This window comes from Periophthalmus magnuspinnatus, chromosome 14 (assembly GCF_009829125.3).
Source record: "Periophthalmus magnuspinnatus isolate fPerMag1 chromosome 14, fPerMag1.2.pri, whole genome shotgun sequence".
Lineage (NCBI taxonomy): Eukaryota > Metazoa > Chordata > Actinopteri > Gobiiformes > Gobiidae > Periophthalmus > Periophthalmus magnuspinnatus.
The window spans coordinates 21,945,326-21,965,314 of record NC_047139.1 but is presented as its reverse complement, the minus strand read 5'-3'; the positions used below and the strand labels follow the sequence as shown (position 1 = coordinate 21,965,314).

General features: G+C 42.5%; 1 protein-coding gene across 2 annotated transcripts in view; it reads left to right on the top strand.

Moving 5' to 3' along the window:
- nrip1b (nuclear receptor interacting protein 1b) overlaps positions 1 to 9,744 on the top strand; it is a 238,871-nt gene extending 229,127 nt beyond the window's left edge. Inside the window, exon 2 of one of the 2 annotated variants that reach the window (XM_055226341.1) lies at positions 4,426 to 9,744. In XM_055226341.1, the coding sequence (XP_055082316.1) occupies positions 4,490 to 8,020 (3,531 nt within the window). In that variant the 5' untranslated portion in view covers positions 4,426 to 4,489 and the 3' untranslated portion in view covers positions 8,021 to 9,744. Of the gene's footprint in view, positions 1 to 4,114 lie in introns of both variants that reach the window. The other variant, XM_033979064.1, reaches the window with a different exon arrangement.
- Positions 9,745 to 19,989: the final 10,245 nt, after the last annotated feature.

The following is a 19,989-nucleotide window of genomic DNA, read 5'->3' as shown; positions in this document are numbered from 1 at the left end:
TTTGGACAGGCGATGTTGGAAGATTACCTCAGAGCCCAATAGAAATGAATCAGGTATAGATTGATAGCGGCCACGGCTCATTAAGAAGGAATGTGTGTGTGTTTAATTGGAGCACTAATTCTCAGCCGCTCAGGAAATGGCCCTTGGGTGGGTCTTTTGAAAAGGCACGCAAATATTTACTATGGACACACACAGTTTTTGTAAGCACATCCATGCAACCCAAGTATGTAAGTTACAGTACAGAGGCAGTATCATCAACTCAGACTCATAGACTCTCCACCAGTCAGCTGCGCCTGGACCGCTCCGATGACTCATCAGTGTGTGCTTGCTCTCTCTCTCCACCCTGAGAACTCTCTGTACTGATGAAGCCCGTTAAAATCGGCCCCCATGTTGGCCATCTCACCGCAGATGCAGGCCAAGGACTTTATAGCTCTAGTCCCATCTCATTTGATGCACATTATTCCTCGTATTCAAGTGCTCTGAGCAGGGTGGTTTGTCCCAGTGGATTAGCACTAGAGGCCTGACTCTAGCAGAGGTGGATCACATTTCCTTTATGTGAGCTCCATGCACAGCTCTGTGTTGGAGCACATGGGGGCGTGCACTCTATGCATGACTTGTTTGGTCAGTGCATCCTAAGAAGTGGGTCAGAGTGCCCTAGTTCTCTTTGTGCGGATCTGCTTGTGTCTGTGGATTGCATTTCAGTGTTAGTTTGTCCTGATTGACTCATCTACAAAAACAGTTCCTTGTTGGAGCTCTCCTGCTGTTCAATAGCATGTTGTTCTTGTTGTTTACCACTTTCAAGGTGAACGAGAGCTTTAATACACCTTTCCTCAGGTGCACTCAGGCACTGGTGGAGGACTTGGAACAAGTGGTGTTGGTCAGGTAGCTTATGTTTTGTCTTATTTAATCATGTCAGGCCATATTGAATTTACAAATAACGGTCATGGCGTATGTGTAAGTGAGCTCCCCCATTGTGTGTGCTGCAGATTACATGATATAATAGTGTTTAGCCATCGCCTCTCCTTTAAATTCCTTTAACCTTGACTCCTCTTAAATGCATGGAGAACACATCTGCCAGGCTGGTGTCAGACATTAGTAATACACACCACTTGGGCAGCATTGTCACTTTTTATTAACGCCCAGAGCTTTGCATGGACACCAGCTGTTGCATCAACTGGAAAAGCCTTGGCGCCATGAATGACCTTGACTTTAACCGGCACTCCTATGGCTCTGCCCCTTTTAATTCTTTTGTTTGGTCTCATACATTTTAAATGGCTTAAATGCCTGACAATGAAGGTCATTATGAACTCAAAAGATAAAGCAGGAGGAGTGCTGTACTTTGTGAGAATGTCTGTGTGGGTGATAGTGTGTGTAATCTGGAGGTTGGTGAGCCGGCGAAGGTCACTTGTCCAAATCTAATCCATGACATCTGCATTGGCACAGTTGTATGTCACTCGGTGGTAATGCCTCATATCTCAGAAAGTGGCTGAGAGAGCAGTGACCTTTCCTGTTCCCGTCTTTAAGCACAAGAAGAGCAAGACAGACAGTAATAAATGAAGAGTGGTGCGGCCAGGGGATGATGAAGCTCTCCCCTTCTCCTGTCACTTGGCCTCCCTCTCACATCCTCACATGTGCACGGCCCACTGTAGAGGTAAAAATCACGTTAGGATTGTGCCTGCTCTGTCATTGGCTGACATTGTCAAGGATAATGGATAATCACCACAGAAAGTGTGGAGCCGCTCATTGGCCCGCTGGTGTCCCACGATGGGGGATGGGGTGGAGGTCAGGCTTTTTGGGTGCCACCACCAATGAGATGACATGTTAACAGATGTGTAAGGTCATTTTCAATGTATACACCAGGGAAGATAATGTAATAGTAATGCACAGATCACACATAGTGAGAAGGGAAGGGAGGAGGGCCCTGTGCTTTAGGGGCTCACTATAGAGGACAGCTTTTCCCATATTAAGGTCATTTATTTGTTAACAGAGCACTGTCGCTGAAAAGAACAGATTTCTTCTTGCCCTTCCACTGTGCCAGGGCTTTGAGATACATGCTGTGTTGTTACATGTCTCTCAAGAGCCTGAAGGTCCCCACTTTGTTGAAAGAGTTATTTGTACTTTATGTGAGATGGAGTATGCAGTAGCTGTGCTGTATATAAATGAATTCAGTGCAGTGTCCCTGTGCAGCCTTGTCTGCTCTATTGAAGTTTCTTTGGGCAAAAACACAGACAAGGTCAACTGTAATTCCAAAGGTTCACTGCCAGCAGTAAAGAGATTAACAGCATTTTCCATGTTGAAACCGTGTCAGTCTTTCTTTTTCCATTTATATTTTCTGGCTGTATCTTAAGGGCTGTATCAAGCCACATTAGTTACGGTTTCCAGGCTGTGTTGAAGGTAAACATATGTGCATGTTTACCATGCTGATCAAACACAGTGTTACAGGGCCTTCTATTATAATTGCACTAAGCTTACTGGCGGGAAAATAGCCCTAATCCTGAGCATCTAAGATTAGCATGACAGCAGACGTCAGATGGCCCAGTGTGACCAGGTTGGCTTTTGTTGTTGTCAGATTTAGGTCAACAGCTTAAGGTGGCCTTGAAAAGGTAATTGACACTGATGAGCCAATCTTAGTGAAGTTTTTGTGTGCTATGCCATGCTTCACATTTGAAAACATTTTCAGTCTGTGGGACTGGCTTTGATGAGGCGCTAACAAAGGAGACTTGATTGTTTTCCTGCAGCCAAGTAGACGTAATTGTGCTCAGATAAGGTTGAGTCTAGTTCTAATCCCTGCTCATTTTCCTGGTGGCATTAAAGTGGCAACTCACTGCCCTTACTGTCAGGTCAACTCGTGGACTTGGACCACAAGGTTGGATTTCTGCCTGATTAGGAGGCTGCTTTTTCTGGCTTTACTGCAGCTCTCTCAAAGTATTTAAACTAGCAACTGCGTGGGTTGCCCTGGCCTTTCATCATTATCAAGGACTGCTGTCTAGTGTCCTGTTGTGTGACCTGCGATGTTGGTCCACTCAGTGGACACCGAAGGTGAGAGCAGCACCAGGAAAGGACACGGACAGCAGCTGAAGCGAGGTGGAAACTCTGTATTAATTAACCTTTATGAGACGGCCAGGGCTGTCTGCGGTGTCCTGTATCCACAGAAACCACGCTGACAGGGTTCAGAGCAGAGGTCTCTCAGGGCAGCACCACTGACACTGTCATGGCAACTGGCACCATGGTCACCCCAGTGTCAGAGACTCTGCCCTGACAGGGGTGTGCTGTGACAGGTGCAACAGATCCTCACTCCATCCTCCCCCAGTTTCAAAATGCACATAACATTCAGTATGGAACTATATCTTTTTGTTTTTGCTTTCATTTCCTCTGCCTTTTTAGAGCCGTCTATTAAACCAGTTTGTTCCTTTTACATAGAATAGGTTTGAAATGACTCATTTAATCCTGCAGAGAGATGATCAGTTGGAAGTGTGTTCATAAAGGTAGCAGCTTGTTTCAGATTTTTATTCAAGAATGCGCAAATGCCCATATTGATTTTTTTTAATATTTATACTATACAAGCCATAAGTATAATGTTATAAGTGTAATTATAGAGACAAGTTTTTACAGTCATGCTTCAATGCCTGTTCAGATACATGTGGGGGACTGGGTGGGAGGCTTCGTCTTCATACATACTGAAGGTTGCATCTCAAGTGCATAAGGAGCAGGGGGTGGTGTTGGTAGGGGGGATAATCCACTGAAATGACAAGCTGCATAAGAAATTATTCACAGCTCTCATAAGACCCTTCACTTTTGAAAGACATCGCTGTGAGGGGCTTATAGCTCAAGACCTGAATGTTTTCAAGGTAGTAGGCTTGAATTTTCAATTTGGATCCAATCAGTTCTAATCTACATTTGTCGTCTGCTGGGTGGCTGAGAGGGGAGAGTGCTGAGGAGAAGGAGCCGTGTGCAGTCAATCTGAAATGTTGCTAAGTAACAGAGATGGCAGACAAGGTGCTGAAATGAATGTGATATAGTGCTGTGCAAATCCCAGCTTCTCACACACTTTCTCTTCTCTCTCCATTCCTCCATCCCTCCCTCCCTCTTCTCTGCCTATCGCTCACTCCCACAGGTCCCCAATGTGAGGTCTGCAAAGCTGAAAGGCGCCACAGGCAGAACCACAGCCGAGCCTTGGACAGACATCCCAAATATCTACATCCTGGTTCCTCCAGTCCAGCTCCCCTCATAGGCCTGGGGCAGGGCCGTCTGGGAACACGCTGTGTTTAAGGACATACTACAATGCCTGGGAGGCCCACCTGCAGCAGACCGCCTTCACCTACAGCGCCTGTTTCACCATAGAGCTGACTGCACCGCTTCACAGGATCTAATCTGAACTGTTTAACCTCGGTGCGCTTTTTGATATTTGGGACATATCCCCGTCACTCAAATGACCTAGGTGTTTTCCGCTCACAGTACTGAACTATACGAGGGGATCCTAGTATTGAACATGACTCATGGGGAGGAGCCTGGCCCTGAGACACACAAGGATTCAGCTGTTCTAACTTATCTGGAAGGTTTACTGATGCATCCAGTGGTGGCCGGGCCCGGGGCCACGGTAGGCGGAAGGTCTGAAGCTGCTCATAGCAATCAGCAGCAGGTGGACAAAGGGGGCAGACCGCCTACTCATGGACCCACTGCTCCAGCCGCTGGAACCAATGGGCCCTCCCTGGGTGCTTCACAGCACCTAAAGAAGGCCCGCCTACTGCGCTCTGGGGCCTGGAACGATTCAGCAAGCCAACGGATAAGCTCGCCCTCAGTTGAAGTGAATGGTCAAGGCGGGGCCATACAAAATGGAGGTCTGGAGGGGTCTCCTCATGCGGGTGAGAGCACCCTGCTGGCCTCACTGCTACAGTCCTTCAGCTCACGTCTTCAGAGTGTAGCCATGTCCCAGAACTCTACTAAACCCCCGGGAGAAACCACTCCTCCCCCTAAGGCCCCTGCAGAAAAGGAGCCACTCCCTGTTTATGGTACAGCTTCAAGCCGTTTGAAAGGTCTTATGAGAAAAAACAAAATGCAAAACCATAGCAACACGCCTTACAGTCGCAGAGGCCACAGCCAAGACCGCCCCCCAGAGTCCCCACGCTCTGCGCACAGTGCCACGCCCCCCACAGAGTCCTGTGCCGAGCGACTGAAGGCTGTGGCCAACATGGTGAAAATCCGCTCCAGTCCTGCACCTTCCCCAAAGCCCAGTGTGGCCTGTAGTCAGCTGGCTCTTTTATTATCCAGTGAGGCTCATCTTCAGCAGTACTCCAGAGAGCATGCCCTCAAAGCCCAACTCTCTGGAAGGTCTGCCAGTGAACGCCTGGCAGCTATGGCAAACCAACAGCATGGCCCAGACAAAAGACCACCTAGTGTGGGGGGCACTCTGCCTGGAGCCTCAGACACATTAAGCTCCTTAACAACCTTAAACAGTATGTCGACATCAACAACAACACTCCCTCGATCAGGCATGTCGAGTCCACAGAGCCCCTCACTGCTCCGCAGTCATAGCCAAAGCTCCCCACCCACGCACTCTCAAAGTCACAGCCATACACCAAGGGAGAAGAGGGGCTTTGACTCCCGCCCCACCCGCCCTCCACAGACATGTAGCAGCTTACTATTGTTGCTTCTGAATAATCACAACAACCAGAAACAGCTGACTAAAAATGGGCACCTGGAGGACCCCTGTGGCGTTTTACCCCCTAGCTGCCCCTCCTCAGTGACATCTGACAGTGAGTGTTCCACACAAGAGCGTAGCCTGGCTAAAGACAGCAGTGACGCTGAGAGCTCCTACTCAAGTTGTTCTCCTATTGACCTCTCAATGAGAAGCCGCATAAGTGTTCATGACACGAGCCCCAAAACTAACACACTGTCCACCTCCCTGTCCTCCCAAACCCCTCCTTCCTCTGTGCTCCCCTGTGCTCCAACTGCTTTCTCGCCTCAACCCTCTGTTCACTCTTCCACAGCTCTTTCTCCAACATCCGCTGCTATTGCCACTGTTAATACTTCTTCATCCTTGTCTTTCTCTACCTCCTCCCTTGACAAACTCACTGAGTCTTTAATAAACAAGTGGAAACCAGAACCATCCAGTTCAGTGGTCTCCAGAAATAAAGAGCCTGAAACGAGCCCTGACCTAAAATCACACCCTAAACTCACACTTATGCAGCTCCTTCTTGAGCGCAGAAATAATGAGATGGCAAACAAAGGTGTTAATAATGAAGATTTGCCTCTTGACATTACAATGGCCACAATGTCTCGTTGTCAGTCAAAGCCTCTGGTTTCCTGGGATGAAAATGGTACAAATAGCCCTCCCAACCGGCCAGTGCCTCCAGCTCATCCTCTGTACCCACTTAGCCGAGAACAAAGCGGTGCCCTCTCTCCTTATTCCTACCCTTCGCCTCATGTCCAGTCCAGTCCATTAGATCTTTGCAAATCCAAAACATTTCCTGTTGAGAAATCCTCCGAGCCCGGCTTTAGTGCCAGTAAACTTTTGCAGAATCTGGCTCAGTGTGGCACTTCTTCTCCCCCCAACCCTCCTGCTAAACCACTGGCTTCGGAGCTTGACAACCGACCCCTTGCACTTTTAGAAAGGCTCAATGCCCCAGTACACCGGACCACCAATACCCCGCTCTCAGAAGGGCCCTCCGGCAGCTCCACCCCCTTTAGCCGCAAAGAGCCCACTCCTCCTTCATCCCAGATTGAAAACCTTTTGGAGCGGCGCACAGTTCTACAGCTGCTCCTTGGGAACAGTTCTGCTGCCTCTACACCCAGTCGCAAAGACAGGCCTTCTGGGAGTGGTCGAAGGAGCGTGGAAGTATCAGGGGGTCATAATGACAAGAGTCCTAGTGCCTCCATCGTCTGTGACAGCTCCAATGGACCTGCTTTAGATGTAAAGGTCAAAACTGAGAACTTGGAAGAGAAGGGGCAGCTGTCTGGCACATCTGATGAACTGAGTAGCAGGAAAAGACTAAGTTATGAGAAGAATAGCCCTCTGTCTGACTATCAGCCAGACCTAAAAACAGAGCCCAGGCCAGCAGAGGTCATAGCAAAATATGGCCTTCTCAGCCAGCTGCTTAAACAACAGACTGCCACTTATTACACTAGTGCGGCTGTGCAGGTGGAGCCTCAGCTCAGACAGGTGAAAGAGGAGCAGAGGGACTATCAGAGCCCCAGTCCTAAAAAGAGGCGTCTGTGCTCTGAACGGACTGACACTATGAACAATGGCAACTCTCCCAGAGCAGTGGAGCATTGTAACCTGGGTTTTGCTTCTCCTGGTGTTCAGGAGGAGTTTGACCAGAGGAGAAGTCCGAAAGCAGATGAAATTCCACAAAGAAGAACTCCAAATGAGACTCTGAGCAAAGAGAGCCGAGGCTTCAATGTGCTCAAGCAGCTGCTTTTATCGGACAACTGCCTGAAAGAGTTGTCCCAACAGTCCAGAGGAGCCCCCAGCCCTTCAGTGCTGCAGGCCAATGGTAAAGCTAATGGCAGCATTCACAGTCAGCCTGCTCACAATCACAACTTCCTGAGCCTGCCTGGCTGGCACCCACATGGATCCCTCAGCTCTGGGCCTCCGGGACATCTCCGAGCACTGTCCACCCCACCTGTGGCTGATGGACCCAGCCGCACCCAGTGGGGGCGCCAGTCAGCCTCATGGCCCGTCTCTCAAAAACGGGACACGCCCACTCTGGTTAAAAAGGAGCCTGAGAGCCCGAGCCGCTGGAGCGGTCCAGAGAAGGAGGAGGAGGATTGTGACTCTAACCCTGACTCCCCCCGACTGTCTCGCTCCAACCCCATCCTTTATTACATGCTGCAGAAGGGCAGCCTCCAGCTCCGAAAGGACGTGAAGGAGCAGACGGAGGGCACCCAGTCTGTGGTCCGAGTCAAAGAGGAGCCAATCAGCGACCTGCATGCTTATGAACACAGCTCCCACCCCCAATCACCCCCCCACAACGACAAGCACAGCCATAAGAGCCGAGGGCTGAGCCAATCATCTGAATAGAGGTTTTATAAACTGTTAAAACATGACTATATAGTACTTCTCTTTTTATAATGACTTGCCAAATTGGTTTGATGAGACAAATAATTGTTTTTGTTTATGCAATTGCATATTTGCATTGCCTCTTATGTTCTATACATTGTGGGCATGAAATTGCAGATAAGCCTCCACAATGGTTTAATTCATTGAAAGCTCTTTTTACCACCTTGTGAGTTCAACATTGCTTTGTCAGTAACAAATGTCCTCCTTTAAAATCAGTCTCTTTTATCTAACTACACATTTTTATATCACATTAGTGTCTAAGTCCTAGTTTCTCTTATTCTAGCTGTCATTACATTACAGTGATCTGAACAATCACGAGACTGTTTCAGAGGAGGATGTTCGATACGCTGCAATAGCTTCATGAGGCACATGGAGGTTTGCATGATCACAGCTTGTCATGGGCTTTATTTGAAACTTATTTTAAAGGGCAATATTCGACAGTGCAGATTCAGGGTAATATGTTTGCAGACGGAGCAGTTTTGAGCAGATGGGTCAACAGTGTGGTGCAACTGTGTAAGCAGGTTTCTAGAGCAACAGTTAAAGGCTGCTACATATGACAGGTTCTTACTATTCTGGTTAAACTAGCACCTCTCTAGCATGTGGCTTCATTTACTTCATTCCCCTTCACTGTTATGATGCATCCTGAGTTTGCACTAGAACTCATGCTTTTGGAGAATAATTTAATAGCATGTTATTATTACATTCTCATTCTTGTTATCTGTTGAGGGTCTGGCTGTTGTGATTACTTCTTACTCATTTCTATTGTGATTTATCTTTTGTGGCACTCTAATCTTCAGAAATGTCAAAATAATTGCATGATACAAAGAGATGACCACAGGCCCAGCTGGATAGTTCTGCCTCTGAAAAAAATCACCGGTTTAGGTGTGCTGAGGGTATCTGGCTCATCATTTTGATTGTACTGTATTTTTAGTATGGGTTCATTTCACACCACTTTATCTTGTCATCTTTTTAATACTTACATATATGGAGTATGTCTCTTGGATGAATACATTTTCACTATGGTTCAATATTCTGTATTTCTGTATATAGTACTTTCAGTATGGAAGATGACTATTTTGTAATGTTTAAGAAAAGATATAATCCTAGTTTTTAATGCCCTGTAAATAGGAATTATATGCATACAAGTGTACATATAAAGGCAGAGGATGTTATGCCCATCTTTTGGTTGGTTTGTTTTTTGCATGTGTCTATGTGGTAAATGATAATCTATCCTGCGCTGTGTTGTGTAACAATGTCTGACTCCTCACTGCTGCCTGTTGCATGCAGACGCATGGGAACTACCTGTGAACCCTCCTGGTGACTGGGGACAATGTCAAGTCTTAATATAGGTCTTTTCTATCACAGAGAGCGTTTGTTAGAGTATGAGCAGTCTACAAATAACCACAGACTGTTAAGCAAAAAGACAAATATGTGAAAAAAACGTGCATTAAATATTTTTGTGATTTTCCTTTCTGTTACTGGTTAACAGCTCTGAAGGAGCTCGGGGCTCGAGTGGGGGATTGACGTACAATCATAGATTTGCATTGTGCATCTGACAAATACATTTGTAGCAACAAACAAAAGACGTTTCATTTTCTCATGTGAAGCCCTGAAATGTCATTTTTTTATGTTTCTTTTTGGTGTTCATTTGCACTGATATCTCCAAAATAAAGTACTAAAATGCATGACTGTGTTTGCATCGTTATTATTTTTAGGTGGCTGATAAGAATCTAATGACCTCACTTATACAATGGCGGTTAGTATTAAAGGGAACATCAAAGAGACTGGCCTTATTAAAGTGCAGTGGGAGGATGTCCTGTATTCCCTTAAACCTACACCTCTTGGGCTGGTTCTCCTCCCTTCACAAAGGCAGGAAAGACACTGGGAGACAGAACACTAGAGGTCACCAGATGTGCTCCAAATTCTTTTATGTCACTTCAAAATACACCTCAGATAACAATAACATAAGCGCCATTAATGCAGCGGAGGTTTTTGTTTTGTTTTTTTACATTCTTTATCCTATTGTCAGAGGCTGGTAGAGTAGCCAAAAACTACTCACGTAACAGTAACACTATGTAATAAACACTAAAATAATGTTACTCAATTATAAGAACAAAGTAGTGGTCCTGGTAGGTGAATGAGGAATCTACTGCCAACTGTAATTGTAAAAGTAACATAACATGAACATATTACGCAAAACTGACTTGTGAGGTCTAAGCCATGCTATTTCAACTTGTGATGTCTTATTACTCAAATAGGAATAAAACCTACTCTACAAAAGCATATATATTTTTAAAAGTTACTTGAGTAAATGTAACTGTAGTGTAACTAGAGTAGCACCCACCTCTGCCTCTTGTGCCGCCCAGAGGTGAAGGCAAGTTCAAGCTAAACTTCCTTTGGACTTGGTCTGCATATGAAGTCCAGTGAACAGACAGCTTTTTGTCTGCAGTGCACTTTTGAAACCATGCCCCCTTCACTTCCCTTTTATTTAATCCTCCCCATGACTGACTACACACTCTTTAAACTCCCAATAACCTTTAGCCTCCACGAACTTCTCCATTTCAAGATTCTTATCAAGGCCTGAACCAGCGCTAACCTCCAGATTTCCTGCGACTGCCGAGGCGGTGGTAAATATAAAGCAAGAGTCACAAGTTTAAACTGAGGTCAAGGTGTAAGAAGTTGACAATCGGCTGTTTGTCTGTGGTTTCTCTTTGATTATCTGACCTAAGAGTGTAAAGGGCTCAGAGGATGTGAACCAATAGGTAGACCGCATAAGGACTCCCATCAATGAGTCGAAAGGCCAAGGTCTCGGAAGTACAACTATAGTACTATTCAAGGTTTTCACTTTCTTCTGCTTTAGCAAACATAATGACAAACGATGGACTTGTCACATAGTAATAAGTGACAAAGTATATGAACTGTATTTAGATCAGAAGTTGAAAGTTGGATTTGTGGGTTGTATGTTTCCTCATTGACACTCATTACTCCCATTTTTGTAGCTCAGTTGGTGGAGAGTTTGACCACTGATCCAAAGACTGACAGTTCGAATTCCTCTCTCAAAATTGGTAGAGAGGTCACATCCACTGACCCACAGGTTAGCGGTGTGATTCCAGCTCCCATAGATGAATGCTGTTGTTGTGTCCTCAGGCAAGACACTTAACCCACCTCACCCCCAGTGTCTGTGTACACTGGTGTATGAATGTGTGAGTGAATGGGTGAGTGGTTCCTTGATGTAAAGCGCTTTGAAACACTTGAAGGTGGAAAAGCTCTATATAAAAATGTGACCAGTTACCATTTATTGAAGAAATTTAAATTTTCTGAAACAATACTTTTACTTCTACTTGGGCAATATTTTGTTGAAGTAACAGTACTCTTACTTGAGTAAAAACCTTGGTTACTCTTACCACTGTGAGTCAATAGTGAGCCTTTATGTTGGCAATATTAAAAGATTTATACTTATTCCACCTTACCTTCAGATATGAATTGTTTTTATTATTTTTATGTCTACTTGTTGAACAATACGGAGTCTGTTGTATATTTAATGTTACACATATTTGATCAGCATAAGCTACTAGAACTGATCAACTGAGAATCTTACAGTGGAAATTACATATTTATTGCAGTAGTATTCTAAAGTATTTTTACAATGCAAAACTTCTACTTCAATGCTTTAATAATGTTACTCCTGCTTCCCCATATTGAGGTCAAATAAAAGTCAGTACATGTAATCAATGGCGGCACATGTGATAAATATACCCACAGATGTTAGATCACCCTCCTGCCTGCCACCATCTGACCTTTGACCTCACATGTTATATAAACAAACACACACTTGAGTTTTCCAGAACATTTGGGAAACTTTCACAGAAGCATGACATGACCTCAGTATTGTCATGTCAAAGTGTGTGAACTGTTTGGACTTTGAGAGATAGTAATTAGAGTTTTTTGTCATATACAAGTTAACAGGGCATGCAATGATATGAGCTGAGATGAAAAGAACCCATCAACTCACTTAAAAACAACTCTCTATCAAGATTAAAAGCACTTATACAGTTACACACACACAAAAAAACTTTCATAAGTACATTCACACTGTGAGGCTTTTGTAGTTAGTTTTGTTTTAATATGAGTATAAACCACTTTTTGTTGTCTTGGTCTAGATCCGGTTTAGTATAATATATTATCCTTGCATTCAGTGTTTTGATTGAAGGTAAATAAATCATCAAATCATAATTAAATTGTACTTATGCTGGTGCTTCACAATGGTAATAATAGCAGATGAGATCACATAAAAAGCAATAAGTTGAAGCTAAAATTCAAGTTTATTTATACAGTACATTTAAAACAACTTCAGCTGATCAAAGTGCTTCACATAAAAAGTTATCAAAAAAAAAAAAAACAGATAAGATAATACATATTAAAAGAATAATAAAAGACCAAAATATCATGTCTAGCTTGTATTAAATGCCAGGGAGGAGAGGGAGGTTTTCAGTCTAGTTGTAAAAGACTGTAAGGATATGACAGGCAGAGGAAGAACTTACTAGAAATGACATCAATATATACTGTGTAGTTTATATAATAGTAGTATAGTAAATAGTATAGCTGTAAGTAGTTGGTTTGCACAAAAAATGTATAGTTTTTGGGCTAACTAAAAATACTTATAATAACATACACAGTGTCCACTTTTTTTTTTGTTTCTTGACCTAAAAAATTATGTACACCAATTAAAAAAATAGCTTTGTCAAATTTAACCTTACACTTTTAACAGATCACAGATTAAAACCAGGACTAGCTCTTATCTTGGTCTAAATCAGCTCACCTCGTGCACAGGTCACAAGGACAAGATAAAAATAACATTCAGAACACTTGACCTTTACGATACCAAGATGTTCTGTTGCCTTGAGAATCACTACAAATATAGCCCATTCAACCGCCCTCGCTGCTCACGCAAACACCTCCCATCACCCAACAAAGAGGTTAGGGCCAAACACCTGGGGAAACTGCTCTGACAAACCAGGTCAAAACCGTTTATTTTCTCAACCTCGCTGCTCCCCCCACTGGGCCCTTTCCTTTTGAAGATCTGTCTCATGTGAAGTCTGTTCCTTAACCCCTCCCCTCTCCTCGGGTCGCGACCTTTTGGCCCGCCCCCTTCTCGCAGTGACCTTGCTGAGCCTGTTTCCTGGGATGGGATCAACTGTTGTCTTGCAGCTGTGGTCCTGCTCCTCCTCCCTTTCCCCCTCGCTCCCCTCCTCCAGCATGACAATTTTAAGACTATTCTTCTTCTGTTTGGGCTAAATATCGCACGTGCCTCTTTTCAATTATGTCTCGTGGCCCTTGGTTCTCTCCACAGTGAGAGCCTGAAAACATAATTACTCAAACAGAAAAGCATGTTTCAGCCGCATGCAAATGTTATACAGTAGAGGTGTGGGGAAGAATACTTTGAAAATGTGTTATAGTTACAGAATAGTGAACCTGCATTACTTTGTGTAAGCTGTTTCATGGTCATGCATTCTGAATACACTTTGACCAACATATTGTAATATTAAAAACAGCTTCACATTTTATCAAAATCAAAATAACTTTATTTATCCATTAGGAACTAAAACTGCAGACAGATCACTAGCACAAGTAGAGACCCATAAAATAAAATTAGCACATTCATCATCACATAACAGTAAAAATATATTATGCAATTATTTATTGCTAATAAAGGAACAAACTGCTCATGCACGCACCACAAGAGAAGTGTGTTCTATTTTTCTCACTATTACCGGGCAGTTTCAAGCCTGAATTGCACTGTTATGTATGTGTTGTTTGGTTTTAAAGAAGTAAAACTGTACCAGAATACAGTAACTCAGAATTAGTATTCTGAATGAATATTTTCTGTACATGTATTTAGTTACTTCCCAACACTGTTTTTAACATATAGTTAATATTTGTACAGGGATATTATTATGGTTATTTAAAAGTGTATGTAATGCATGTATACAATGTAATATTCATGACGGCAGTGTGTCCCTGAAGTCCAGAAGAGCCTGTCACTTTGAGAGATCCTGACACTGAAAGAACATGGATGATATTTGCTGTGTCAGATAAGAACAAGGGTAAATGTTTTACAAACTGGCTGGGGACAAGAAGCCATGTCAATCTTCTGTCTGCAGCCCTCCACCACATCAGTACGAGCAGACTGTGGTACTACAAGATAAGTTAAAGTGCATATGACAGTTTACACTAAATACTACATAAACAATTGTATTTAAGCATTTGTTTTCTCTAGTTTAACCATTTTGGTGAAGTTTTCTTTTTTCTTCCTGGTTGGACATTGACTGCCCATGTACCAGGAACCAGCAGATCTGACACTTAGAGGTGATTCTACAATTGCACTGTCAACAAAGCCAAAGTTCATCTAATTTGCACATCATTATTATTTAACTAATATTATTAAATGAATCTTATCTTATATGAATGTCAGAAAATTGTGGTTTCTGCATTTTGGATGGGAATTTCTGTAATGATGAGATAGACAGAATGGTTTCTTTTTAGAAGCCAGGACTACTTCCTGTCTTTATTTATTTTTTCAAACTATGATAAATATTTACCATACTCTTTATCCCTGGATTCCAACCTGACAGTAATAATTACAAAAACATGAAAACCATTCAAATGCACTTTAACTTGTCTCTCAAAATCAATATTTTGACATTTTTGGTTCTACAACTAACGACCATAAAGAACACGTTTCTAATTCTGTGTTCAAATGAGGAAATGATTGTATTGTTAGAGTTCTGGTAAATGTACACGACAACATATTACAACACTGGGGCCTTTTAATCATTTATAAAGCACATCAATAATTCTCTAATTCTCACTGACTTCTGTTCATCCATCTTTTTACCCCAGCCCCTGTTTTAGAGGGAGAATAAACCAGACCCACTAATTTCCTCTAAGTTTCATCACAAATAGCGACATTGTGCTTGATCTGCAGGTCATGAACTTTCCGAGTAAACATTTCTCGAAATCCCCGGTAGAATGGGAAAGGGCAGTTGAGTGTCATCTCGTCTCGCACGGACCGGCCAGGGACGTGAACTTTGAGCTGGGGGCCGAGGGTCATTTACGACAGAGCACGGCAAATTTAACTCAGAGTTTGTGCTCTGATGTTCCACCCAGCGTGAAGCCAGCAAAGAGCAACACTGCCCCTGCTCCACTCACCAGAGGAAAGGGTGGAGCGCTTACAAAAGCGTTGGTGTTGGGTAATCGGACGACCTTAACCTTAGAAAAGATGGGAGAAGAACAAAAGGTTAATAGACTTTAATGTGAAAGATATGGAGAAATAAACAATATGCAAACATGCTATGCAGGCAATACAACAGTTCAAAAATATAAATAAATTAATGTGTCTCGCTCTTTATTATTACTGATTATAAATTTTATATATGCCACGTAAAAAAAAAAAAAATCTCAAAATAACATTATTATTTGCCATGCAGTTCTTGAAAATATATGTAACCCTAACAGTGGAGCATAAAAAAAATACTCAAGTAAAAGTAAAAGTCTCACATGGAAAGTAGCAGTACATGAAGTAAAAGTATTAAAATACATACTTAAAATCTACTTAAAGAGTTATCTTATCTATAATAAAGCTTCAAATACAGTGATTTTGATAAAGACTTGTGTTGAAGAAAAGCAGAAACATTTTTTTTTTCTAAGCTGGTTTTATTTGTTAATTTTTGTTTGTTCAGTTCAGCAGGTCTCAGACAATAATAAAAAAATACTTGTTCTCAAATGTAGTGAAGTAAAGTAAAAAGTGTCCACTTTAAAATTGACTAAAGTACAGTACTTTACTAATTTTACTTGATTATGTTCCACCACTGAGCTCTAATACAGCCCTAATACAATATCTGAAACATGTGTTACAATCATGTAAAGGCACCAGTTTATTACATGTGCAGTGAAAAGTCCCATTACAAATCAATAGAGGTGCATTTTTTCTGTAAGTTTAAGCTCATCTGAAAGAACAACTGTGCACATATTTAAAGTTTGCTTGGTAATTTTCTCCTGTGCATTTTGAAGAATCCAAATTGACAGTGTGCTTGTAACCTGATAGTAATTAAAGAAGCGTCAGTATGTGTGTGATAAATATGAACAGGCGGTAATTGCTGGAGCCCTGAGCAGCCAGAGTAAATGTCTTCCATAATAAGAATTACAAACCTGCAAAACGGCCAGACTGCTCGCAAACACAGATCTTGTCAGGATGCACTACATCCAGCCACGACAGCCTTTAACTACTTCATTCTTCACCCTGTCATAAAATCAATGCTCATATTGCACTCTGAGGAGAAAAACCAGGGGAAAGGAAAGGACACAATCACTGTTGTTTATAATTAAATGAACTTGGTATTGTTGCTGTCTCGCCTGTTTGCAGCAAAATACATTAATATGTGTTTGCTGGGCACTTTCCGTGTTTCTCAGGTGGATAACATAATAACATTAGTGATAGATGTGCTAATATCAAATGCGAGTTAGCGACATAACTCCCAGTATGCAACACTCATCGTTTCATTTACGACTTGCCCTACATATAAGATTAGAGATTTCGTCAGTGTGTAATTGTGACTTGCATTCTAGGTTTCAACCAGCTTTAGGCCAATCTTCCAGCGTGGTTCTTTCTTTCACTGTGCTGTCTCAGGATCTGGAGATGGGTCCCTGGGGATTGTGCGACGGTCGCCCACTGCTCCTGACAGGCTGCTCCAAGGCACTGGTTGAAGAATGGGTCAAATGCAGAGGACAAATTTCCCCAAAGGACCAATAAAGTCTAGGAACAAAACGGGAAGCTGGTTCACACAACACATCATCACAATAATAATACATCTTCAAATCCTATATTCTACAAATTAGTTTCTATTAGAAGCAATACACTTGGTGATGTATTACTGCAAGATGTCAGCCACAAGGGGTCAGTAAAGATGCATATGACTTCATTTCTGTAAAAACAGGGACATGTTAGGACACACTATAAACTTTAAGCTCATACATATCACCTGCAATAAAACCATATGATCCTCTAAATAAGTGAGATGAGGGTCAAGGGCCTAAATGACTGTGCAGGACAACCAAAATATACAATTCAATTCAAGTTTATTTATGTAGCACATTTTAAACTGTGCTATATAAAAGTGCTTCTAATAAAAGTCAACAAAAACACAAATATACAGATACATTTGTATATCGACACAACACTATACATAGGGAAACACCAAGATATCCTGTCTAGCAAGTATTAAATGCCAGGGAGAAGAGGTCTTAAGTCTTAAACCAAAGACTGAGAGTATCTGACAGGCAGAGGGCGCTGTTCCATAGTCTGGGCGCTGCCACAGAAAAGGCTCTCTCACCTCTGGTTTTGAGTCTGGCTTTGGGGACATACAGCAGGGTCTGGGTGGAGTATACAGCTGCAGTAACTCCCTCAAATAAAGAGGACCCATAGAGTCCACGCTTTTAAATGCAATCAATAACATTTTTAATTACACCCAACCAGGACGACCAAAAGAGGGACAAGTAGTCACCTTAACTGTAGCCATAAATCCAGTAGTTCAAGCATTTACTCCAGAACTAAGAATTGATTTTTAGGAAGTGTCTTTCTAACTTTCGTTTATTTAACAACTAAACCAGTAGATTGTGATTGTACTTTGTCTTACGCCTGAAATCATACACCCAGTGCCTTAAGAACAAATTGGCCCAAATATATCAAACTTCAGAGGCTTGTGCCAAGTCATTTAGATTTAAAGCCATTATGTGATAGACTACACTCATATAAATGGACACAACTCAATTTCATACAGAGAGCGGCACAATGGCCCATTCTCCAGCGCTGCAGATAATACCCTAAGAAGCTTTGTCAGCCAGATCCAGAGACATATAATTGCCGGAAGCCCTTGGTTAATAAGAAAATATATATCACTTAATGCATGATGATTCTACAATGTTGAAGCTTTGGAGCCAATACACTAGCTGGCAGACTTTGAAATCCCACAATAAGAAGGGAAGTGAAGTCATTTACATAAACTGACTAATTAATGTTGTTATGCGATAAGCTTTCATCTATTATTGCGTAAAAAATTACCATAGCTGTTGTGTTGGATGCGTTTTCTGTTTGCGGGATGGTGGCTGTGTGAGTAGCTCTCTTGAAGGTTCATGCATAAGCTCAATCTCCAGACCTGGTGTGTGATAAGAGTACTTTGTTCTCCCCACTGTGTACTCCTGTTTTCCCCATCAGCCTAAAACATGCATAAATGATTAATCCTTCAGTAACATGGGTCTTACCAACCCTTACTCAAGACGTGGAAACAGACCCACATCCCTGACATGTTCCCAAATGGGTCAAATGCAGACTTGCAACACCTTTGTTGGGTGGTTGGTAGAGATAAAATTGTGAAAAAAGCATGTAACATTGTCCATTCTTCAGTATTTAATAAGTGGGACTTCTGTCACTTCACAACAAGGTGCATTTTTTGCTTTATGCTTATTTTCAAGCACGGTTTACTGTATTTTAGCTTAAAAAAATGACAATATACTCCCCTATTTACTGTTGGCAGGTATCAAATTGGTCAAAAATAGGGACACATGGCACATTCCTTGTATAACTGGGACAAATCGATAGCTTAGGATAAAACTGTTGGGAAAGGGGACACAGGGATCAAAACTGAGACTGTCCCAGGTCAATGTGGACGTCTGGTCACTCTATTCCTTTGGCAACAGTATCGTATAGCCTACCTTACCATATTATTATTATTTCTACTTCTCTTATCTTACTCCTTTAGGTTTATAAGATATCTTTTGGGATAACCATTGGATTTAAATATGGTAATTGCTAATTTAGTTGTTGGCCTTTTATCATTTTCTTAAATTCAATTGGCATTTCTTGCACATGGAGTCTGCATAGTGGGTGGGTGCGCCTTTCAAGAGTATGTCCTTAAAATGCTTGAATTGAACCCTTGAAAAATTGGACGACTTCCAAACCAAATAGTCTTATACAGCAGATAAAGTAAGTTAAGTTTTGTGCATGTCCAGAATGTTAAGACTGAAGATGAGGCTGCTTCCCCCGCAGAGCAGATCCTAAGGCACTTCATCAAAGCTATAGCCTACTCCACTATTCACATGCGCCCCTTTACGCATCTATTTTACCCTATTCACTCACATTAGAATGAGTGGCCCACGCAGGTAAGATTAGACCATGCACGGGCACCCCACGACGCTCCATTCTGAGACACTCGTGTAACCCAACTATTTTAAGTTATGATGTCATCCCGCGTGTCCCGTTCATGGTGGATTACTGAATTAGACAGACAGCGAGGGGATTTTCGGTGTCCTGGTGTGAGTGAAGCTATTATCACACAGCCCGCAGGCTTCATTTCGGGATCCGTTTTGATCTTCAACAAACAAGTCGGGGCCCTTTATATCAGTCTGTCAGCCCGGCCCAATCTACGCCGACGACTCTTTGACTTTACCAATTGATATTTTGTGATTGGTTTCCTGACAGCGCCCCCACAGTCTCTGATTGATAGCTCCACCTCCCGCCTCGAGGTCAAACTGTGGGTGAGGAGGTGTCCGCGCGCTCAAGACGTCCCCTCTGTGTGCGTAAGGTAAACTTTACTCTACTAACTTCAGCCGCAGCAGCCAGCTACGTGTGCAAAGTAAAATATTGATTAAAATCTAGCCCTGATTTATCATTCTGTTTGACTCACAGTTATGCCTGATTTACATTAATCATTTCATTTTTCTACGTTCATGCAGATGCTGGGGGTTCTTAATTATTCAAGACGCTCAGTCCTATGAAAATGACATGTTGCCATCTGCTGGACAGTAGTTGAATTACAATGCAATACAGCAAAACTTACTAGGCCTATATAAAATTGTCGTATTGTCATATAGAGGCC